The 21,098-nt window shown below is 42.4% G+C and overlaps 1 protein-coding gene across 1 annotated transcript; it reads left to right on the top strand.

Annotated features, from left to right (window-relative positions):
• Positions 1 to 2,019: 2,019 nt before the first annotated feature.
• Positions 2,020 to 18,449, top strand: kiaa0319 (KIAA0319; the record flags this gene model as incomplete). The annotated part of the gene is made up of 18 exons (XM_080540949.1): positions 2,020 to 2,071; positions 3,113 to 3,792; positions 5,730 to 5,901; positions 6,256 to 6,354; positions 7,879 to 7,976; positions 8,109 to 8,196; positions 9,610 to 9,742; positions 11,655 to 11,872; positions 12,096 to 12,261; positions 13,354 to 13,502; positions 14,013 to 14,164; positions 15,053 to 15,191; positions 15,550 to 15,709; positions 16,095 to 16,231; positions 17,180 to 17,302; positions 17,494 to 17,584; positions 17,998 to 18,089; positions 18,292 to 18,449. 18 exons carry the CDS (start codon positions 2,020 to 2,022, stop codon positions 18,447 to 18,449), a joined length of 2,907 nt encoding a protein of 968 aa, XP_080397075.1.
• Between the last annotated feature and the right edge of the window lie 2,649 nt (positions 18,450 to 21,098).

The following is a 21,098-nucleotide window of genomic DNA, read 5'->3' as shown; positions in this document are numbered from 1 at the left end:
TCTGTTCTCATATTTGACTGAGATACATTACATTCGTCATGGGAAATCTCTGGAATAAACTGCAGACTTAAGAGCTACAGTATACTTAGAGGCCCCAGCGTTGTGAAGAGTTATTAGTGTTTCAAGTTCTGTCATCATCCAAGGCGTTTTAATGTCCGTCTCTGCCTCCACCTCTCATTGACAGTTCGCTGTCCATTACAGCCTGGTGCTGAAATAGTGTTGAACTCAAACTTTAATTTAGGAAATGGTTCGACTTGATTCGTTTTTGGGTTTTATTTGAGCATACACATTGATTGAATTTGTGGTTCAACACGTGATAGATAAACAATTGGTTGAGTTGCACTTGCTAATGGCATTGATTATTATTGACTAATACAGTAGGTCTTTGCACTTCAGGGTGCTACCTCAGTTCCTTGACAGTGAATCTCTCAGCATAGAATAGCTTCTGTAGGGTAGTAGACATAAGTAGCTTAAACTAAGAACAAATGTGGTGTGGAACTAATGGAGCATCTTCCTAACAGGTCAATCCCGAGTTCCAAGTCAGTCATAGCTTTATCAGTGCTGTCTTTACTCCTGCCAGTAATACTTGCCTTGGATCCAGCCCTATTCCTAGCCTAACCTTACCAATTAGCATAAATACTGTGTATTTACATACATAGAGAAGGGCTTTTTACATAATCAAAAGGAACATCAAATTAGACATCCCAATTCAAATCTGGCTCAAATTATTGGACTCTGTTTCCGTTATATTTGTCTCTATGGCTACCTGCCAACCAAGATTTTACGAAATGTATAAAGCTGTACAAAGAAATCAGAGACACATACTTCCCACTGATCACAAACACCGAAAAAAATACTTTAAAGACATGACCAATGTAAAAACTGCCATATCTGCTGGATGAAGTAAAACAATGTGCAGACACAGCAGCTGTTGTGATAGTAAAAGGATGTCCAACGGGATAAAACTACCATGAGACTGTAAATAAGTTTAATAATTTATTTATTCTAGTATACCTTTAATTGTACATTACATTATTTTAGTTTTAGTTTTAGTTTTTATCTTCACACTTGCTTTAGCAATGTAAATATATGTTTCCCATGCCAATAAAACCCTTGGCTTTAAATTGAAAATTAAATTGAATTGACAGAGACAGAGAGAGAGAGAGACAGAGAGAGAGAGAGAGAGAGAGAGAGAGAGAGAGAGACAGAGACAGAGACAGAGAGAGAGAGAGATGCCATGTCATCCTTGCCAAAGTGGCAGTAGGCTGAGTCAGACTCTGAAGGAGCCAGGTAAGTCTCTGTGGGTGGGAGAGTCCATGTTGTTTTTCCATGTTGCGTCAGTGAATATGAATGTGCCATTGTATACAGTAAGGTCTGTAGGTACAGTAGGTGATGCTTATATTGGATAATGTGTTATTGAAGGAGACCATACACCTAAATCAGCAATGCATGCAGCATATTTTACCAACTTTCTACTCTATAGAACCAGTTTAAAGCCATTATTTAAAGCTTTTTAATCAAGTTCTGTTTATGAATTTAAGAGTGACATTGCTACAAGCCCATTCCTCAGATGAATGTTTTTTGGCTGACATTTTGCAGTTTTTCGAATCCACTGCCTTTCTTCTGCTGCAGACTAAAGACCCATCTCTTCAGATTACAACTTTGACTACAACAGACTCCTCCTCAGACATCTCCCTCTCTCATTACACCTCCTAACATGCCCCACTTACCTTCTTGACCTTCTTCTAGCACTTATAGAAAGTCTGTCTTGTCTTTCTTGATGATGTGATTTTAGGCCTAGTTGTTTCACATGCTTTAGGCAAATGTACTTGTTGTAAGTCGCTCTGGCTAAATTACTCAAATGTTTTTAGATTGCAGCTTAAAGCCAGAGAAGGCTTGACCAAGTGACCTGGTATCTCATGTATCATTAATCAACATGTGGATGATGTGGCTGGATCACTTGTTACTTCTCTGTTTCAGGTCTAGAACGGCCATTTTGACCAGGTTGTCTGGGCCGTCATGCAGAACGGAGTCTCCTTGCTTCTCCATGTCCTCCTGCATTGTGTGGGAGGTTAGAGACATTGTTGAAATATAATTCTGGTCAATGCACCTTATGTAGATTGGCCAAAAAAGACTACATTTGTATCCTTTGCTGTTGAAAAAGTATGGATGTGCTAAGGTAGATAGTAGTAATGGAACATTTGAATTTCCAATGTAAACAATGGAACAGCCATCAAAGCAGAGCAATGAAAATGTTTGATTTGTAAGAGAACCTCAACAAAGTGGCACAAACAAACAATGCACCCTAATTAAATTGCACAATGCACATAGTGTTTTTCATGGTTTGGAAAAGTCAGTGGTCTGAGCTGTTACATCTTCCCTAAAGTCAATGCAATATTTTAGGAGGTTTATTATATTTATTTTATTTTATTTGGTAGGCATATCGGCAACCAATCAACATGTTCAGACTTTTCTTTTGAAACATGGAACTACGTTTCACCGTTGTTGAGAATCACAACACAAACTTGCTAGTCAAGCCAGCAGGCTTGCTAGCAGGCTCACAAAACAAGCTATGTTAGTTTACTAGCGATGTGTCATTGATTTTCAACAACGCGGAAATGTATTCACATTTTTCGAAAAGAAAAGTCAGATCATTACATCAGATCCCAATTTGAGGACCAAAGCATTAGAACGGGTCACAAATGTGTTCAGACAGTGACAATGACATACAGACAGTACACGTATATACAGAATATAACAGCTGATACCTTTTCCTTCAGGTATTCACTGACACTATTGTGATCTCTAGTGTAAGTAGGCTATAACTCAAGCTCACAGTATCAGTGAAGTAGGCTTTGATCAATTGATTCCATTCCATTCTGTGAAATGTTTGAGCCATATGGTTAACACTTCATTTCTTTCAGTGTAGCCTGTTGACTAGTATATCAACATTATGAACCAAGCTAATTCAGCCAGGCAACTGCTGGTTACCCAGCAGGCCATTTTATGATTCAGGTGGCATTTATTCATGTAAATCTTCAGTGGAAAGTATGATGTATAAAGTATACTAGGCTTACTACATATTACTATCTCTCTTGGTTCTTTACCTCAGCTGCAGTGGCATCGCAGTGCTGGCAGGGGGCGACCTTCTCGGAGGCTGTGGTCTCCCCGGCTCTGAGGAGCAGCAGTATCCTGCGGGTGCCGGACGTGGCATCTCTGGCGCAGTGTGCTGGGGCCTGCTGCGACCTGCCAGGGTGCGACCTGGCCTGGCTGTTCGAGCGCCGCTGCTATGTCCTCAGCTGCCAGCCCAGGGAGAACTGCCAGCCCAGGCAGAGGCCCGGGGCCGACTCCTATCTTGCCTTCCTTCAGCGTGGTACGCCCCAGACTCTGGTGCTGCAGTCGCTGGTCCGAGGGGAGCCCTACCCCAGTCGATGGAAGCCTCTGCCCAGGCCTTCGGGGGACGTGGAGGCCCTGAAAGACTTGGCCCTGTTCGATGGGGCTTCCCCGGATTTTGGTGACCCTGTGATGGATTTGGAATATACCGAGAGTGAACTTGGCCCAAAGGTTGCGGATGTCAGGGGGGGTTCTCAGGCCGACTTGTTTCCTGAATGGCCAGCATCATTGGAGGGACGAGATGGATTCAATTTATCAGAGACTGAGGGTGAGGCAGAATCTGAGCTGACTGAGAGTGGCCTGCCCAAATACAATGCTTCTACCGGGGCTACAGTCAACCAGGGGACACATCCCAACGACCAGAATCCCACTTTGGAATCCGCTGCAGCCAATAAGACAGTGAGTGTCAGCTGATGTCATTTGGCATGAATCGTATGCAACTAGGCTAAGAGGTCATAGATGGTCAGTAGGCCTAAACGAAACTAGAGACATTAGCTGTCACAACTATCCCCCCTTGGAGATAAAGGTTAAGTAAAGTGTTACAGTGTATTAAGTTCCATCTGTGTTCCTTGCCTGGTTTTGCCAGCTACAGTATATAGTCAATAGTGTGATCTCTATGTTTAAAAACAATATATTACACTAGCCTACAAGTGTGTATCTTCAGGACACAGACGGTTTGTGTTTAGTTTGAGTCATATTCAAAACATAATATTCAGAACTGTGTTGTCCAAACATGCTGGCTTATAATGGCACAATGAAATACAGTGAAAAAGATAGGACACCCCTTTGTCTTTTTCAACATAGTTAAACATATGGACATTTTAACAATATTGAGAGATGGAGATAATATAACGAAACAAATAAAACTGAAAAAAATGATTTGGAAAATGTTATTAATAGATTAATAACGTAATAATGTTATTAATAAAATGTTCTTGTGAGGAAAACGTTTTTCACATTTATTACTACTTAAAATGCCTAAAATTAAAATCAAGTGCACCACATCAGGTGCAAATGATTAGAACATCGTTAGAGAGGATTTCGGAGGAGCCTGTCTTATTCTGTCTTATTTAAACCTCAGACATTTAGAAGTTTGTACAGAAGTTTATACATGCACATGAGTCTAGGACAAACAATTAGAAATCAGCCATTCCACTATCCGGAAAATAATTTACAAGTGGAGTAAATGGAAACATTTAAAACAACTGCAAACATTTTAGCAAGTTCAGTCCAAGAGCAGACCACAAGATGCTTAACGAAGTCTCCAACAATCCTAAAATGTCATCACGGGACCTAGAGGTAGCTCTTGCCACAGTTGATGTCAAAGCATCATGTATCCTGTATATGCATCTACCATCAGACAGAGACTGTTTGATTATCATGGGAGGTGTGCAGAATGAGGAAACCCTTGCTATAAAAAACAACAACATCAGGGCAAGACTTAAGTTTGCCAGAGAAGACCTAGACAAACACCATGACTTCTGAAACAATGTGCTTTGGACAGATGAATCCAAAGTTTTATTTGGGCACAGTAACAGAAGACATGTTTGGTGCAAACCAAAGACAGCATTTGAGCACAAGAGCTTCATACCAACTGTGAAACATGGGGGTGGAAATGTCATTGTTAGGGTTAGCTGTAGCAGGGGAAATACCAGCTATTAGGGCATAGGGTGTCCTAACTTTTTCCTCAGTAGGAATTGGCATCTTTGTTAATATTTTTGTGAAATAAATTATAACAAAGTTACATTTTCATTGTTTTTGTTTCAATTACATCACCCATAGTATAGATATTGTTTGAAAGAAGATCAAATATTGATATGTCCATATTTCTTAAAAAATAACTACATATTTCATGGGGTGTCCAAATCTTTTCACGACTGTACATCCTATTAAGACAGCGAGGTCATTTTAAATTGGGTTTCTCTCCCAAAGAGACATGACGAACGATCAGCAGACAGCCTGCCAGCTTGTGCTCTCTCTCTCTCTCTCTCTCTCTCTCTCTCTCTCTCTCTCTCTCTCTCTCTCTCTCTCTCTCTCTCTCTCTCTCTCTCTCTCTCTCTCTCACTCCATCGATACAGTATATCACTTACACACACACGCACACAGACACACACGCACACACACATACACACACATACACACAAATACACACACATTCACACAGCGCCTGCACCTCACATCCCCTTTGAGGATAAGACATAATCGGTGCAGCTCCCCCGATCTCTTCCCACTAATGGAGGCTTGTCAGTGATTCCCAGAAGGTTGATGTAAGCACACGTCATGCATTGTAATTAGTATACTAATTTATCTGTTGGTTGTGGTTCTTCACGTTGTAGGACAGTGAACTACAGAATGTGTCCTCAGTGAGCTCGGAGCCAACACTTCAGCCCCAGAGAGAGAACTTGAGTGCTGACTCCTCCCAACAGAGCCAAATAAGGACTTCCCCTCTCACTGAGGCCACACCCCTCCAGTCTAACGCCACGCCTCTGACCACACCCACACAGACAGGTATTGCAGTAGGTGGTGGCATGAGAAAACCTCACAAATAACCTATTGTTTTTCTGGTTTGGTCAATTCTTTGAAATTCCATCCTTCATATGGTAAAATTGGTGCCAAAGATGTTTTTCCTCACAAAAGATATAGTCATTAATCTTTTTTTCTCAGGTTTTTAAAATGTTTCTTCTATCTCTTCTCTCTCTCTCTTTGTCCTTCTCTCTTCCATCCCCCCCCTTTCTCTCTCTTTCTTACACACACACACACACACACACACACACACACACACACACACACACACACACACACACACACACACATACACTCTCTCTCTCTTTCTCTCTTGCTCTCTTTTTTGTCTTCTTTTAGTCAGAGCCCTGCTGGTATCCATTGGAGATCCGATAGAGCTGACATTGCCCTTGGACACTGTGGAGCTAGAAGCCTCTGTTGACCCAGAGCCCCAAACAGGTGCGGAACACACACACACACACACACACACACACACACACACACGCATACACACACTGCTTATGGCAGTCCGTCGCTAGCGAAGATGACACGGCTTCCTTGTGTTGTGATGAATATGTTTGTCAGTGGCTATCGTTGCTGGCGGCGATGCCACTGTAGATGACTATGAAGCCCGATTCTAGAACCATTCTAGATTCTAGAACCAACCTGGGGTTGGATGTTGCACCTCTTTATTGTCCCTTTCAGCTGATCTTTATATCGCAGCTTCTGACCACCAGCCTTTCTGTTGGCTGTCAGGAGCTGTCCATAAAGCACCTGACGGGGCAAACGGCAGCCAGGCATCCGGATGATATGGCCGACCCACCGGAGTTGCCTCTGTGCTAGGGTTGCCTCAATGCTAATGGACTGGAGGATGTCAGTATGGGGAACATGGTCCTGCCAGGTGATGCCAAGGATGCGTTGGAAGCATCTGGTGTTAAACGCATCAAGGTGTCTGATATGACACCGATAGGCTGTCCTGGCTTCTGATCCATAAAGCAGTGTTGACACACACACTGCCCTGTAGACTGATGTTCTTAGATGATTGTTTTCAAAGATACAAAAAACTGTAAGTGTTAAATCACAAGACCTACTGAGCGGTATACAGAGGACATGATTTCCAGTGCGTGCTGCATGGCGGCTGAGCTGTGGGCCAGGAGCGTGCAGTCATCTGCATATTGCAGCTCCTGAATGTTGCTGACTAGGCTCTTAGTCTTTGCTTGTAGGCATCTCTGATGTTGAATAAGATCCCATCGAGACGGAACTGGACTTGAATACCACCATCCGCCTTGATGGACTGAAAGAATTGTGACTGCCGTCAGGAAAAGGTTGAATACTCAGGGGCCAGAACACATCCCTGCTTCACCCCAACTTTCACAGGGAAGAAGGGGGACTGCTGACCACCAAGAAGCACACATGCATGCATGCCATTGTGGAACTGTTTGAGGGTGCTGAGAATTTTTGGGGGGATGCCGAGGGATTTCCCGGTCAACTGTGTCAAAGGCTTTAGGGAGGTCAATGAAGGTGATGTAGAGGTCCTTATTTCGCTCTCTGCATTTCTCCTGGACTTGTCGAGCAGCAAAGATCATGTCCAGTGTGCTTCGGTCTTTTCTGAAGCCACACTGCGTGTCTGGGAGAATGTCCTCTGTAATGTGGGTTGTGAGACGAAACAACATGATCTTTGCCAGCACCTTGCTAGCACCTTGTCCTTGAATAGTACAGAACTGTCTGCTGATCTTACTGGAGTGATGTTTCGCTTTTGTGCACCATGGACGGATTTCACAGCATCGTAGAACACACACACACACACACACACACACACACACACACACACACACACACAGCCTTATAATGACCATAACGTATCGCTGATTTAAGAGCATATGGGTCATTTCCAATCAGACATCACTGATTGATCATTATCTGAGAGAAACACAGACTCTTATGACCATTGTATTACAAATGAACTGTACATTCTGTTTTTAGTGTCACCTTACAGGTATGAATGGAGTTTGTGTCGTTCTCCTGGTGGCCACAAGAAGGCGATAGAGGGACAGCACAAGAAGTCAGTCCAGCTCCCCAGGGTAAGAACCTCTCCAAATGTGACCTCATGACAGACATACACAGTACAATAGGTTTATGACACAATACAAAATAATGCTAATGTGTCATACAATTATTTTCTGAGAAAATATCTTTCTCTTGTATTGTACCAGCTATCTGCAGGCCACTACACTGTCACAATGGCTGTTACAGGAGAAGGCTCATACGGAGAGGGGACAGTGAACATCACAGTGAGAGAGGGTACGTGAAAAGCAGAGGGTTGGAGTCAATTCCATTTGATCTGAAAAAAACTTAAATTAAACCTATTGCCAATACGTATTCTGTAACACATCATCTGAAGTTTAACTTATTTCCTGATTTGGTCAAATGGAACATACACATTTTTCTGTGGTTGAGTGGTACAGTAGCACTAGCAGTAAGCATGTATGCAGTTTCCCAGGTTCGATCCTTGTGTGCCTCCCCCTCTCTGTCTCCACATCTGTTTCTCTGCTGTCTGAAAAAAGGGTTCACTCTCCTTGAAAACATAAATAAACAGAATATCTTTTTATTCACAGCAGCCAGGGAGAATCAGCCCCCTAAAGCTGTCGCCCTTCCGGTAATTCAGGTGATGTCATTTCCTGACAGTGATGTCATTGTCAATGGCAGCCGTAAGTGTCGCACTAAATGTTTAAGACCTTAGACAATTTACTTTTCATGGTTTCAAGCATTTCAAACAACAAACTAGTTCACTATAAGAGTAGATCCTTGTATTTAGGTGTAGACATCAGTTGCAAGATCAGAGTCATGTTGGGCCTGCTGTCCACCCCCCGCACCAACCTACGGACCTTTGGGCACAGAGCCTTCAGCGGGGCTGCACCTACGCTCTGGAACTCCCTCCCCATAGTGATCCGCAACGCTCCCACCCTGGACTCCTTCAAATCAGCCCTTAAAACCCATCTGTTCACCAAGGCCTTTGGCCCCTAGTCACTGTTTCTGTTTTGCTTTGTTTGTTTTCTGTTTTGTCTGTCTGACCATTCCCCTTTACAATTGTAAAGCGTCCTTGGGTTTTTGAAAGGCGCTATAGAAATCTAAGTTATTATTATTATTATTATTATTATTATTATTATTATTATTATGTTAGCCTAGCTGAAGCTAGACCAATGGAGCACAATATGGTCTAAGAACCCACCCTTTCTCACTCTAATTAACTCCCAAGTTAGCGGTTCATATTCAAATATGCATTTGGGTGAGGCATCTCGTTCCTTGCTCTTTTTGTGATTTTTTAATGAATAAAGATATAAAATAAACAATGCAGCGGGTACACCAACCAGTATAAGGGACAGCCCCTTTGATATCAACTTAATGTTGCAAACAACATCAAAGGGCCTCCCTAGACTCTAAGTCAGGTACGGAGTCCTACAGACTTCAAGTCGTACATTAGCTAGGCTCAAATGATGGCTCAAATGTTTCATGTCAATTCAATATCACACACCCACTAGCATACAGATCTAATGTTTTACCTCCCCAAAATTCAGTACAACACAGCATTGTACAATATTGAATTACAGTGTGTGTGTGTGTGTGTGTGTGTGTGTTTGTGTGTGTGTGTGTGTGTGTGTGTGTGTGTGTGTGTGTGTGTGTGTATGTGTATGTGTGTGTGATGGGTCACCACAGAGAGTACAGATGACGCCATGGTCATCACCTATCACTGGGACCAGGTTCATGGTGTGCCTATAGAGCTTGGACCCTCTTCAAACACACCGATTCTTAACTTATCCAGCCTCAACCTTGGGGAGTATACCTTCAGGTATGGGCAAGTGGTCATTTGGGTATAGCACTGCCCACCAGGCAAAATGGTGGGAAGAGTCCCATATTTAAAAGGCTGTTTGCGCTTTGTTCACCCACCAACAGAGTGCTCAGGCCAGACTGAAGATCATCTATCATCTACCATTGGAGCATCACGTTTGGGGTGAACATTTTCTATAGTTTTGGTGTTCTGGCCAGGAAAGTTGTCCAAGGTCAGAGCATCTGGGTTTACCTAGATAGCATAAAAAACGTAACTGTCCATTTGGGCTCTGACATGAACCTTCGACAAGGTGTCCATGACAGGAGTGTTCATGCCAGGATGTAGGTCATCCACAATCAAATCATACAATTCGGGCTGCACATCATGCAAAAGCCAGGTCATCGAAGGAGTATAGGTTAGCCTGGATTCTGATCCAGAATCGATGCATCCAGAACAGGCCACGTGTTGTAAAAAATGGGGGTGTCCATTCCGTTTCCGACATAATCCACAACCATGAAGAAGTATGGTTCAGGTTGGATGTCGTCCATTATTGAAGTGTTGGCTATGTCCAAAGTCGTTAACCATCAGAACATCCAACTTAGGCTGGACATTATCCCTAATCAAAGTAGATAGACCAGGCTGGACGTCATCCATAAATGGAGCAAGTTTGTGCTGGGTGTCATCCACAAGTAGAGCAACGCATTGGACCTCATCCACAAGCAGAGCTTCTGACTCAACATTCATATAGTGTCCAAACCAAGATCACTTACGGTGTTGTGTAGCGTTGATGAGACAGTGTTGTTCAATAGGGGATAAAACAGAAAAAACGAATTGAACATGAAACTCTTTTCATATTTGCTTTTCTTTCTTTACATTTTTATTTGTATAACCCTACCCTATATGTTGAATTTTCTTTGAAAATGGACAAATGTATAGTATTCAGCATCATACTTTTCCATTAAACGTCACTACACTACTTTCTATAGAGCAGGGAGCCAAATCCAGCCATGAAGCCATAGAACCATACATGCTTTTGTTCTTACTGTATGCTACAGCATAAGATGGCTTTCATGTGTTTGAAAGAGGCCAGAGTGTCAAAGGACCTATTCCTGGAATGGTTACATCATGATGCCCAGGGGGGGTCAGAAAGGTCAGATGACACGTGTTAATCATACATAGTGTCCAACCAACAGGAATTAAATGTATTTTACGTCTTGTTAACAGTCTCAGGTTTACTATGGTTGTTAAAATGCCTCTCCCCACACATATTGTATTTTCCTTTACTAACTATTACTTTTAGTATGAAATTGTTATTGAAAATGTACACAGCTATGTTATTGTTTAATCCATTACCCTAGCCTCATGTTTCTCCTAACACTACTTTATAAGCAGTTTGGGTTACCTGTTTGATTTTTTTGGGTTTTTTGATTGTCTTTTTTCAGTTTTATACACAAGACAAACAAACTAACTAACTAACAAACAACAAGCTGCCAGACATACATGTCTAGTATGATTTGGTTCAAAGCAATTCCCAAAATGCAATTCCCAAAATGCAACATCGTCAGGTGTTTCATTTTACTTGTACAAGTAAAATGAAAAAAAGAGTATAGGTTTGCATCACTATAGGATATACTTTTTTTTTAAAGTTAAACTTTGAGTCAATAATTGGACCCCATATGTTCAAATATCTATTGGGAACTTTAGAGTTGTATAAGCATATTCTCTCTATCTGCCTGTTACTGATTAATGTGTTGAGCCATTTCTGGAAGCAGGGAGGTGTAGGTGATTTCCAATCCAATAGAATCATTTTCTTAGCAGCTACCATACCAGTCATTATATACGTATGTCTTAGATAACAAAATCCCCCCCCCCCCCTAAAAAATACATTGGAAATACTGACTTTTATTCCATCCTGGTTTTTCTTCCCCTCCAGACTGACAGTGGAAGATTCAGATGGGTTATCTGACTCCACCACAGCTACAGTGAGGGTCATCCAGCCAAAGGAGAGTGACCCGTCATCCTACAGAGACCATGACATCTCTATGGCCTCTGCGACCCCTGGCCCTGCCGCTACTGCTCCCATCAAGCAGGATGTCCCTACTACAGCCACTTCACCTGTCGCCTCCTCTGCTACGGCCACTCTCAAACCAGGTACAGATGACATGACATAGTATGTATGACATAGACCCGCACAGTAATGTTCCACAGTGGCCACACCACTGTGCAGTTAAACGTTGATTTGAAAGTATGATAGACTCATTGTTTTAACTGCTAAGTGCAAAGTAGGCTATACATTGCTATTGACCATTTTCATACCTTTAAAAAGTGACCATTCTGATTTGTTTTCCTTTGTCTGTTCTGCTCTGCTCTATAGAGGAGGGGGGCACCCCCATAGCAGAGGTCAAGGGGTCAAACCAGGCCCCTGTCGCTGTAGTGGGTCCTGACAGGCAGCTGACCCTCCCAGTGGCCAGCATCACGCTGGACGGTAGCAGCAGCACAGATGACAATGCAATTGTCAGCTACCACTGGGACACCATCAGGTATCAACACCGGGGTCAGGGTCATCCTTCTCCTTCCTCTAAAATAGGGCTTTCACACCGCCAAGGAACCGTTCCCGTTCCCGTTTGCGTTCTGAAACCCCCGAACCTTGGTGCTGTCTGGCGAACCAGCCCGCGTTCATACCAGTGTAACCAGAACCATCCGCGTCATCAATGATGGGTGATGAAGGGGCGGGATAAACAAAAATGTCACAAGTAGATGGCAACTACTTCACTGGAAATGTGGATAATATCTTCCACTACAGTATCTGAAATAAACACTATTTTCTATTAAACAAAACAAAAGAAACTTTCTACACGCATTCTCTTACTAACCAGTTGCTCCATTACCGGAATAGAAACGGCTTACGAAATGTGCGTTCGCGCGTGTGTGTGTGTTTGCTGAGCATGTGAGGAAGATAGAGAGAATGATGAAACTTTTGATACTTTTTTTGATCACTAGATTAGATTTAGATTAGATAACATTTTGTCTCCTTCCTTCTTGCTGGTCTTTGCAGCCTAGAATATGACACACCCACTGACGACGTGACTGTTCTACGTTTTGGTTCCCGCCTAAGAACCGCTATTTTCTGGTTCTCGCTGCGAACCAACTTTTCAGGCTCCGAACCTATTTATTTTCGGTCGGAACGCGCCAGCCGGTTCCAGACTTGGTTCGCGAACACGAACCGGAACGGTTCCGTGGCGGTGTGAAAGCCTAAATGTGAGGAATATGCCATTGATGTCCTTTCTTATGACAGGTTCTGGTAGATGCTTAGTTGAATCACTGGGATGACCCTACCCTTAATCTTAACCCTTACACTAACCCTAACCCTATCTCTAACCTTTACCTTAACCATAACCCTTACCTAAGCCATTAGCCCTTAGCTATTACCTTTAACTGTTTTAAGTATCCATTTGGATAGTGTGACGTCAGTCGGGCGATCGCATGGATCCCACTAGCGCTGACCTTGGGGTTCCAAGGATTTGTTTTCAACCTCCATCTTTATGAAATATTAAAAATGTTTTGGCCAATATATTGTAGGCTAATATATCATACTGCAAAAGTGCTTATTGTGATTTGTTGTTGTTTTGTAGCGGTCCCCCAGGCTCAAGGATAGAGGGTGTGGACAAGGACCTGGCCGTGGTAACGGGTCTCCGAGCTGGCCGCTATACTTTCAGACTGACTGTCAGCGATCTGGAGGGGGTGGCAGACAGCTCTTTACTCACTGTGAGAGTGCAGGAGGGTAAGAAAACACGACGGCCCTGTCCAGAAACAACTCTTTCGCCTAGTCACTTACTGTAAGGACCCCTGTATGTGCTAACCCTTGTAACTAAGGGATAGCGGTTGTTTCTGGACATGGCTGAACACTCGTTATTGTTTCTATATGTGTGGATTCATAAAGGCTAAATGGCCAGGATACATCGGTAGAGATGAAGGAATGAGATTGCACGATAAAGGACATTCATTGAAGAACGCTGTGTTGGCCCAGGCGTACTTTGTAAAATCTAGTGTCGTGGCCGTGCACTGGCTTTTTACATACCATTTGTATGTATTGTGGATATGCACACATTTGCCGCCATTCGAAAATGTAGCGTTTTCAGATTTTCAGTGTCGCGAAAGAGGGCAGCGACACAGCACACGCTACACCTTTAAGTGTGTAGCAGATAGAAGCTTATTGTATCAAAAGGACAAAGATACTGCTAATGTGTGGTCCAGTAACACATTTCTATTGATGTTGTCCATCCTCCCTCAGCCAAAAACCTCCCACCTGTAGCCCACGCTAGCGGAAGCCACACCCTGACTCTGCCCAACAACTCCCTGGTGCTCCGAGGCTCCGTGACAGATGGTGACCTCGCTGAGGTGCACTTCCTGTGGGTACGGGACAGCCAGAGCCCTGCTGCTGGGGTGAGTGGATCAAGGTGGAGATCAAGCAATATAATAGAATAGAATTGAAACCGAGTCAATGAAGGAGACTAATCGTGCCCCGTGGTGGTGTAGCGGTCTAAGCACTGGCCACTAGTGCAAGCTGCCCACCGGGGACTGGGATCGAATCCCAGCTCGCCAGATCCGGATATGGCTGGGGCACACACGGGGAGCGGCATATTGGGCGGCCGCTCCCGAGGGCGGTATAGGAGTATTTCCGGACAAGGATCCGTCGCGCAACAGCGCCCCCGGGGTGCCGGAATAACGGTGCTGGGCTCGAGGAGCCAGTCAGCTAGTCTGCCTGGCGGCCTCCTCTGGGACTGCCGGCCACGGGGTCTTGCGGCGGATCATTCGCAATAGGCAGGGGATAATTGGATGCTAGGTTGGGTTCAATTGGCTACCAAATTGGGTGAAAAAGGGATAAAATCTGAAAAACAAATTTTAAAAAAAATAAAAAATGAAGGAGACTAATTTAAATCTAATTCCCGTTTGGAATTCCTAACTTTCAATGATGCTTGAGATGGAATTTATTAACTTAACATTTTGTCCATGTGAGTGTCATGGAGATACAACCTAATTTTTGCATGAGAGAGACCTGGTCCAAGATAGCAGTAGCCAACATTATTACAAATAAGTTCCAAACACAACATGACAGTAGACATTTAATTACAACAGAATAATTAAATGCATTAACAATAATGATGTTCCCCATATTAGCCTCAAACCCGTTATCAATAATCTACCATGCAGTTATAATATAATTATATATCATCTAATAATCTACCACTCTATTTTTACCACTGTTAGCAAACCTCCTTCCGGTACGAACCGTTTACAGGTAGGAACTCTTCTTTGCTGTCATTGATCCAGGATGTGCTGTATAGTTCGGAGCACCAAGCCTCCCTGTACCTGGCTAACCTGGTGGAGGGGACATATCTGTTCCAGCTCCGTGTAACTGATGTTCTGGGCCGCACCAGTGCTGCTACAGCCACCGTAGAAGTACGACCAGGTAGGGGTGTTTGTGTTTGTGTTTACGTGACTGCATATTTTGTGTGTGTGTGTGTGTTATCTTCGAGTACACTTGTCCCCGCAAAAACTGGTCATGAGGGGTGCTAAGTGTGTGATATGTGTGGGCCAATATACACATAGAATATGTTTCTAGGGGCGCTTAGGTGGGTTCGATTCCGGCCGGGGACATATCCTGCATGTCATCCCTCCTCTCTCTCTCACCCATGTGAAATCCAACCCTGTCTAAATCTTCACTGTAACTGTCAATAAATATGAAAAATATGAGTGGGACTGCCCCACTCAGAAAAAATAACTTAAAAGAAAAAAGAATATGTTTCTAAGTGTATGCCGCCCCTCAGACCCAGGGGGTCGTGAGGAGGTGGAGGTGGAGATGCTGGTGGCTGTGGCCCAGGTCAGCGTGGCTCAGAGAGACACGGTGCTCAGACAGCTGGCCGCGCTACTCCACGTCCTGGACAACGACATCCACCTCAGGGGCTTGAGAGGACACTCAGACCTCAGGTACTGACGAGCAGATACAGAACGCACGCACACATACAGACATACACACACACACACACACACTCACACACACCCACACACACCCACACACACACACACACACACATACACACAGACACACACAAAACATTTTCACATTTTATCCAAAGCGACTTGTGTGTTTTTTGTTTATATTTTTGGGAAATATATGGTCCCAGCATGATTAGGTAGAGCGGAGTTGCCATGCCAACTGAGCCACATGCAGTATACGGATACTACTGATAGTCTTCTCATGTGTACTGCTAATACACTGACATTTATGTGTATTTGCTTTTTTGTGTCTGACTTGTGTGTGTGTGCGTGTGTGCGTGTGTGTGTGTGTGTGTGTGTGTGTGTGTGTGTTTAGCACAGTGCTGAGGTTTTCTGTGCAGGGTCCTGAGGGGCCGGTCCCTGGTCCTAAACTTGCCGGCCTGCTGCATGGCCAGCTACTGAGAGAGAAGACGGACTACCTGCTGTTCAGAGTCCTTAGAGTGGATACAGTCAGTGAGTGCCACAACACACTGCATTATATACAATTAGATGATATGATATCGTATCCCATTAGATGATATTACTGCTGATGATATCATATTGTTTTACATTAGGGCCATATCATATAGGGTTTACATTTTACATTACAGTTTTTTCCGATTGCTAAGTCGCAGTGTTCAAAACTGAAGTCACATTGTCAAAACTCTTCATACAGTCTGCATTACTAACATGCATCTTGGCCAAACACGTCTTTTTCCAAAACTCACTCAAACCACCAAAGCACTTAATACATGTTTCAAAAGAAGCTCGTTCAACCACACACTGGCAACAATGTTCACTCAGAAAGCATACACAGTCATTCATAACACTCTGACCTACAAAACACTAACAACAGGGAGCATTACATAGTTTTAATGATTTTCACAAGAATTAATATTTCATCATAAGAATGGTTTGATTTATAGTAATTATAGACAGAATAGTTGACTGTACAACTGTAAAGTATGAGGCAACAAGAATGTATCAGAAACGCCGCAATTTGCTTCTATCCTTTAGTGTGTGTGTTTTTTTCCCGTATCTTTGCAGAAAGTAAGTTTGTTAACTGAGGGTTAACTGACAACCCCACTGACAGATGACAAATAGATAATGACAGGTAGTGTAATGGGGGAGTGGTTGGGGGTGGAGTTAACCAGCAATTGTTCCCAGTCATTACTTGCCTGTGAAAAGTGTCTGTGAAAACTTTGAGGCAGAATTTCTCTGTTTGTTGATTTGGGGGGTATCAACATTCAAATACGCATATCTTCTTCAAGCTTACAATCTTTCCTTTAATAATCTGAAAAGAAAACTGAAAAATGAACTTGCCCTACTTGCGGACTAAAACACCAGATCCTGTCACATATACAGTACATAGAGTATAATGCTAGTCGTGTCTGTTTTTTGCTGTACTCCATTGTGGTCCAGTGTGCCTGCTTCTCTGTTCGGGCCATGGCCAATGTGATCCAATCACCAAGGAGTGTGTATGCGACCCGTTTTGGACTGAGAACCTGATTCGCCACTTCTTTGGTGATGGAGAGAGTAACTGTGGTGAGTTCTAGGTCCGACTTATTCAGTTGGAGTCTCTGAGAATAAAGTACCCATTCAAATCTATTTGCTGTGAGAGACTAACAATAGATGAATTTCATGTTGGTAAACAAACAGTCTGCACACGCATCACGCTTGTTACTTTAATCCATCTATAAAATGTCTGTCTTTTCCCTCCCTTTTGCGTTTGGCAGAATGGCGAGTGCTCTATGTCATCCTCTCCTCCTTCATGGCTTTTGCCCTCATCGGGACTGTCGCCTGGGCTTGTGTCTGCTGTTGCAAAAGGTACCCTGGCCTCGAACCTGACATTTCCATGCTTCCTGTACAGACAAACAGGAGCAAGTTGCGCAACAGTATGTTATTGGTCAGCGCATAAGGACTTTTGTCATGTTTTTTTGTCATACTCATTTACATTGTCACACAATAGAATAAGCAGAGTAACAAAATGTTTATCTTTTCTATTCACTTGCTTAGTCAAATGTATTGATTGTAAGTCGCTTTGGAATAAGGCGTCTGCTAAATGCCCAAAATGTAAATGTTCTATCAATTGTGATTTTTGTGGTGATGAGATCAAGCTACGGATATATTTTGTAAATGCTTTTACCTCTGTTGCCAACATGTTGAGTGACCCAAGAGCAACAGAAACAGAAACATACAATATTGATTAATTGTGAGTAAATGGAAATACTGTTGTTCAGGAGGAGGCGCACTAAGGTCAGGAAGAAAACCAAATACACTATTTTGGACAACATGGATGAACAAGAGAGGATGGAGCTGAGGCCTAAATACAGTGAGCCTTGGCTTTATTCTACATTTTTATTCTACATTAACTAATACCAAATGTTAATAAAGTAACTGAATAAATGAAGTGATAAGTTAGTGGTGGTCAAACAGCTTTTACACCTGCTACAGTACTACAGTACTAGCTACATTGGTTAGAGCATCATTTGGTGACCCCACTATGATTTCTTTCCTGTCTCGTCCCTCCTCAGACATCAAGCACAGGAGCACAGAGCACAACTCCAGCCTCATGATGTCAGAGTCGGAGCTGGACAGTGACCAGGACACCATCTTCAGTCGGGACCGCCCGGTCAGGAGCAGAAACCGGACCAATGCTCAAGCCGCCCGCAATGGGAACGCTTTCGGATGACTGGGGAAAACTCACAAAAGGGCTGGTTGTCCCTCTTGAGTGGAACTTTTTGCGAGGAGTGTACTGTACAATTGCAGTTGTTGAGGGTCGTAGTTCCTGCAGTTTTTTTTATCATGTATTTCTTTTCTTAGAAAAGTGCATTTTCTGGGCATTTTCAGGTGTGTGCATTTTCTGGGTACTGTACCAAGAAGAAAGGACAAAACAGCATGATGGTGGCTCTGGTGGACTGGACTTGGGCACCGCTGTGTCATAGGAACTAACCAAGGCACAGAGTCAAGACTGTTCCAATGACTGTAAAGGGAGACTGTAAAGGTAGGTGCTCCCCAGACTGGTGAATGTACATAGAACTGTCTCTTATGCATACACTACTGACTACTACCAACCTTTAACTTCGCCATGTCATGTGAGAATGCCACCTCGTCAGTTTGAAGTTGGTAAAAAAAAAACTCAGTTATTCAAAAAAAGATGTTGGTGGTTCTGTGCATTGCACTATTCTAATGTCATGTTTTAATACTGGACAGCTTTGCTGGAGATGAAGGACATTGATGCTGTATAGGGTGGTAACAGCTCTGTGAAAGAAATGGTTAATCTGTCTAATTCACAACCATCATTTGACTGAATTAGCAGCGATAGCATGCACTAATCCAATCATTTGAGTCCACTCTTTCACAAAATCATCATCACATGTTTTCCAAAAGTCCAACTTGTCATGCTACATAGTTAAATAGTTAACTAGTATTGTAGGCAATTATTCTCTCAATCATTTGAGCACTGTACAGTATTCAACACCTGTTACCAAACACTCTCTTGTGCATGTCTCCAGTTATGATATGTAAACACAGTACAGCACAGTATATTTGAGAGCAACATGATATAGAAATGATGCACAGAACTACTTCATGTAGGTGTAACTTCGATAATGGTAATATATATATAAACGGAGTAATATGAAAAGATGTAAACATTCCATTTAGCCGTGCGTATATCATGGATATTGGCACGGCTGGAACGCAAACTGACCAATAGAAACAATGGACCGGATTTATCCGTTGTATAACAGGTGTTGAATACTGTACAGTGCTTGACAATGATTGACTGGGCCAACAGTTCAGAAGAGCAGGGTTCATGCTCAATTCATGCGTAACGTTACTACAAAGATAACCATTATGGATTGAGTGATACAGAATAATAGTGACATGAGCATGCTCAATGGTTGCTTTACATTTACAATTGTGGCATTACATTTCCTGTTTTCATATCATTAGAAATAATATATCTATTGACTGGATGGTGATAATGGTCAAGCCAATTCCAATGTGTTGTTTTACTTCAATACCAATCCATTGTCAGTCAATCAGTGGTATTTGTTTCCATACCATAATTACAGTAACTTAAGTCTTTTCAGATAATGTGTTGCCAAAAATAAACAAATGCATCCAATTTCCTTTGACCACTCCGAGCATACAATTCACATTTTACATGTTCCAAAACACAAATTGTTCAACAGGCAAGGACATGTTTCACAGTAATTTCTTTTTAATTTTCAGAGGTAGGCTACTCCATTCATATTTACAGTGGTTACAGTGGTTCGAAATACCAAATTACACAGAGAATGACGTGACTATAAAACAGAATTAACACAACTATTCAGATGGCACTTATGGGACAACATTTGCATAAGACATAACTTCAGTTGAAGAGAACAACACAATGTTTAGATTGCTAATATCTACAACAACAAACTACACTGGTTGAGCAGCATTGTCTACAATATATTTAGTTTTGTATTAACATAGTTAGGAGAGTTCAAAATAAATTACAGTACATTTAATTCTAAGGTCTCACAGTTACAATTACCTCACTGTTACAAAAATACTGTCACAGATGACGTCTTGTGCGTTTTAGATCATCTTGCTATCAAAGTACATTTGCTAAAAATGCTGTGCTTATCATATGCTAGGCCTCATGTTAGTACCGTCTTCTCTTCATACATCCATACATACGGCCTAATCCCAAATTGAGAAACGTTCATGAATTGACATCCCACATAAATAACGTATAGATGTTATTGGAGGATTTGCACAAAGTTCAAGTTACAGATGCTTATCTCAAGACAGGGTTTGGCCTTCTAGGTCATAGAGGGCTGGGATCCAAAAGGTAGGATGGGTGTATGTTCAAATATTTTTGATTGACTTTCTCTCCTGCTCTTAACTAATCCGTATACTGCAGATCAGTGGTCAGATGGGGGAAGAGTGGTGTTCAGGGACAGATGTATTTTTAGAATCATGAGGAAAGTAATATCTGAAGCTTATTATTCAGACCATGGCATTCAAAACAACAACAGTACAAGATAATGGCAATTTCAAATATTTGTCAATAGTACCGGTATATAGTATTTATATATACCATCCTATACCAGCCTCAAGCACTCAACATTAAGCTGAGCTGCAAATGACAAATTATAATACAAATTACAATTTATTTCCCTGTGTTTGAGTGATTATCGACTCTTCTCGAGTCACTCACTCAATTTACTAAATATGCAGAAGATCAGAATAGTCATTTATGAAGTAATCATATTTGATTGTCTTCCATTGTTGTGTTTTTTTTCTGTGTCAAATAGAAGTAATTAACTATAACCTTCCCTTT

This window comes from Nansenia antarctica (genome assembly GCF_963989245.1).
Source record: "Nansenia antarctica genome assembly, chromosome: 10".
Classification (NCBI taxonomy): domain Eukaryota; kingdom Metazoa; phylum Chordata; class Actinopteri; order Argentiniformes; family Microstomatidae; genus Nansenia; species Nansenia antarctica.
Note: the sequence above shows the minus strand (reverse complement) of the source record. Positions and strands in the feature narration are given on the sequence as shown.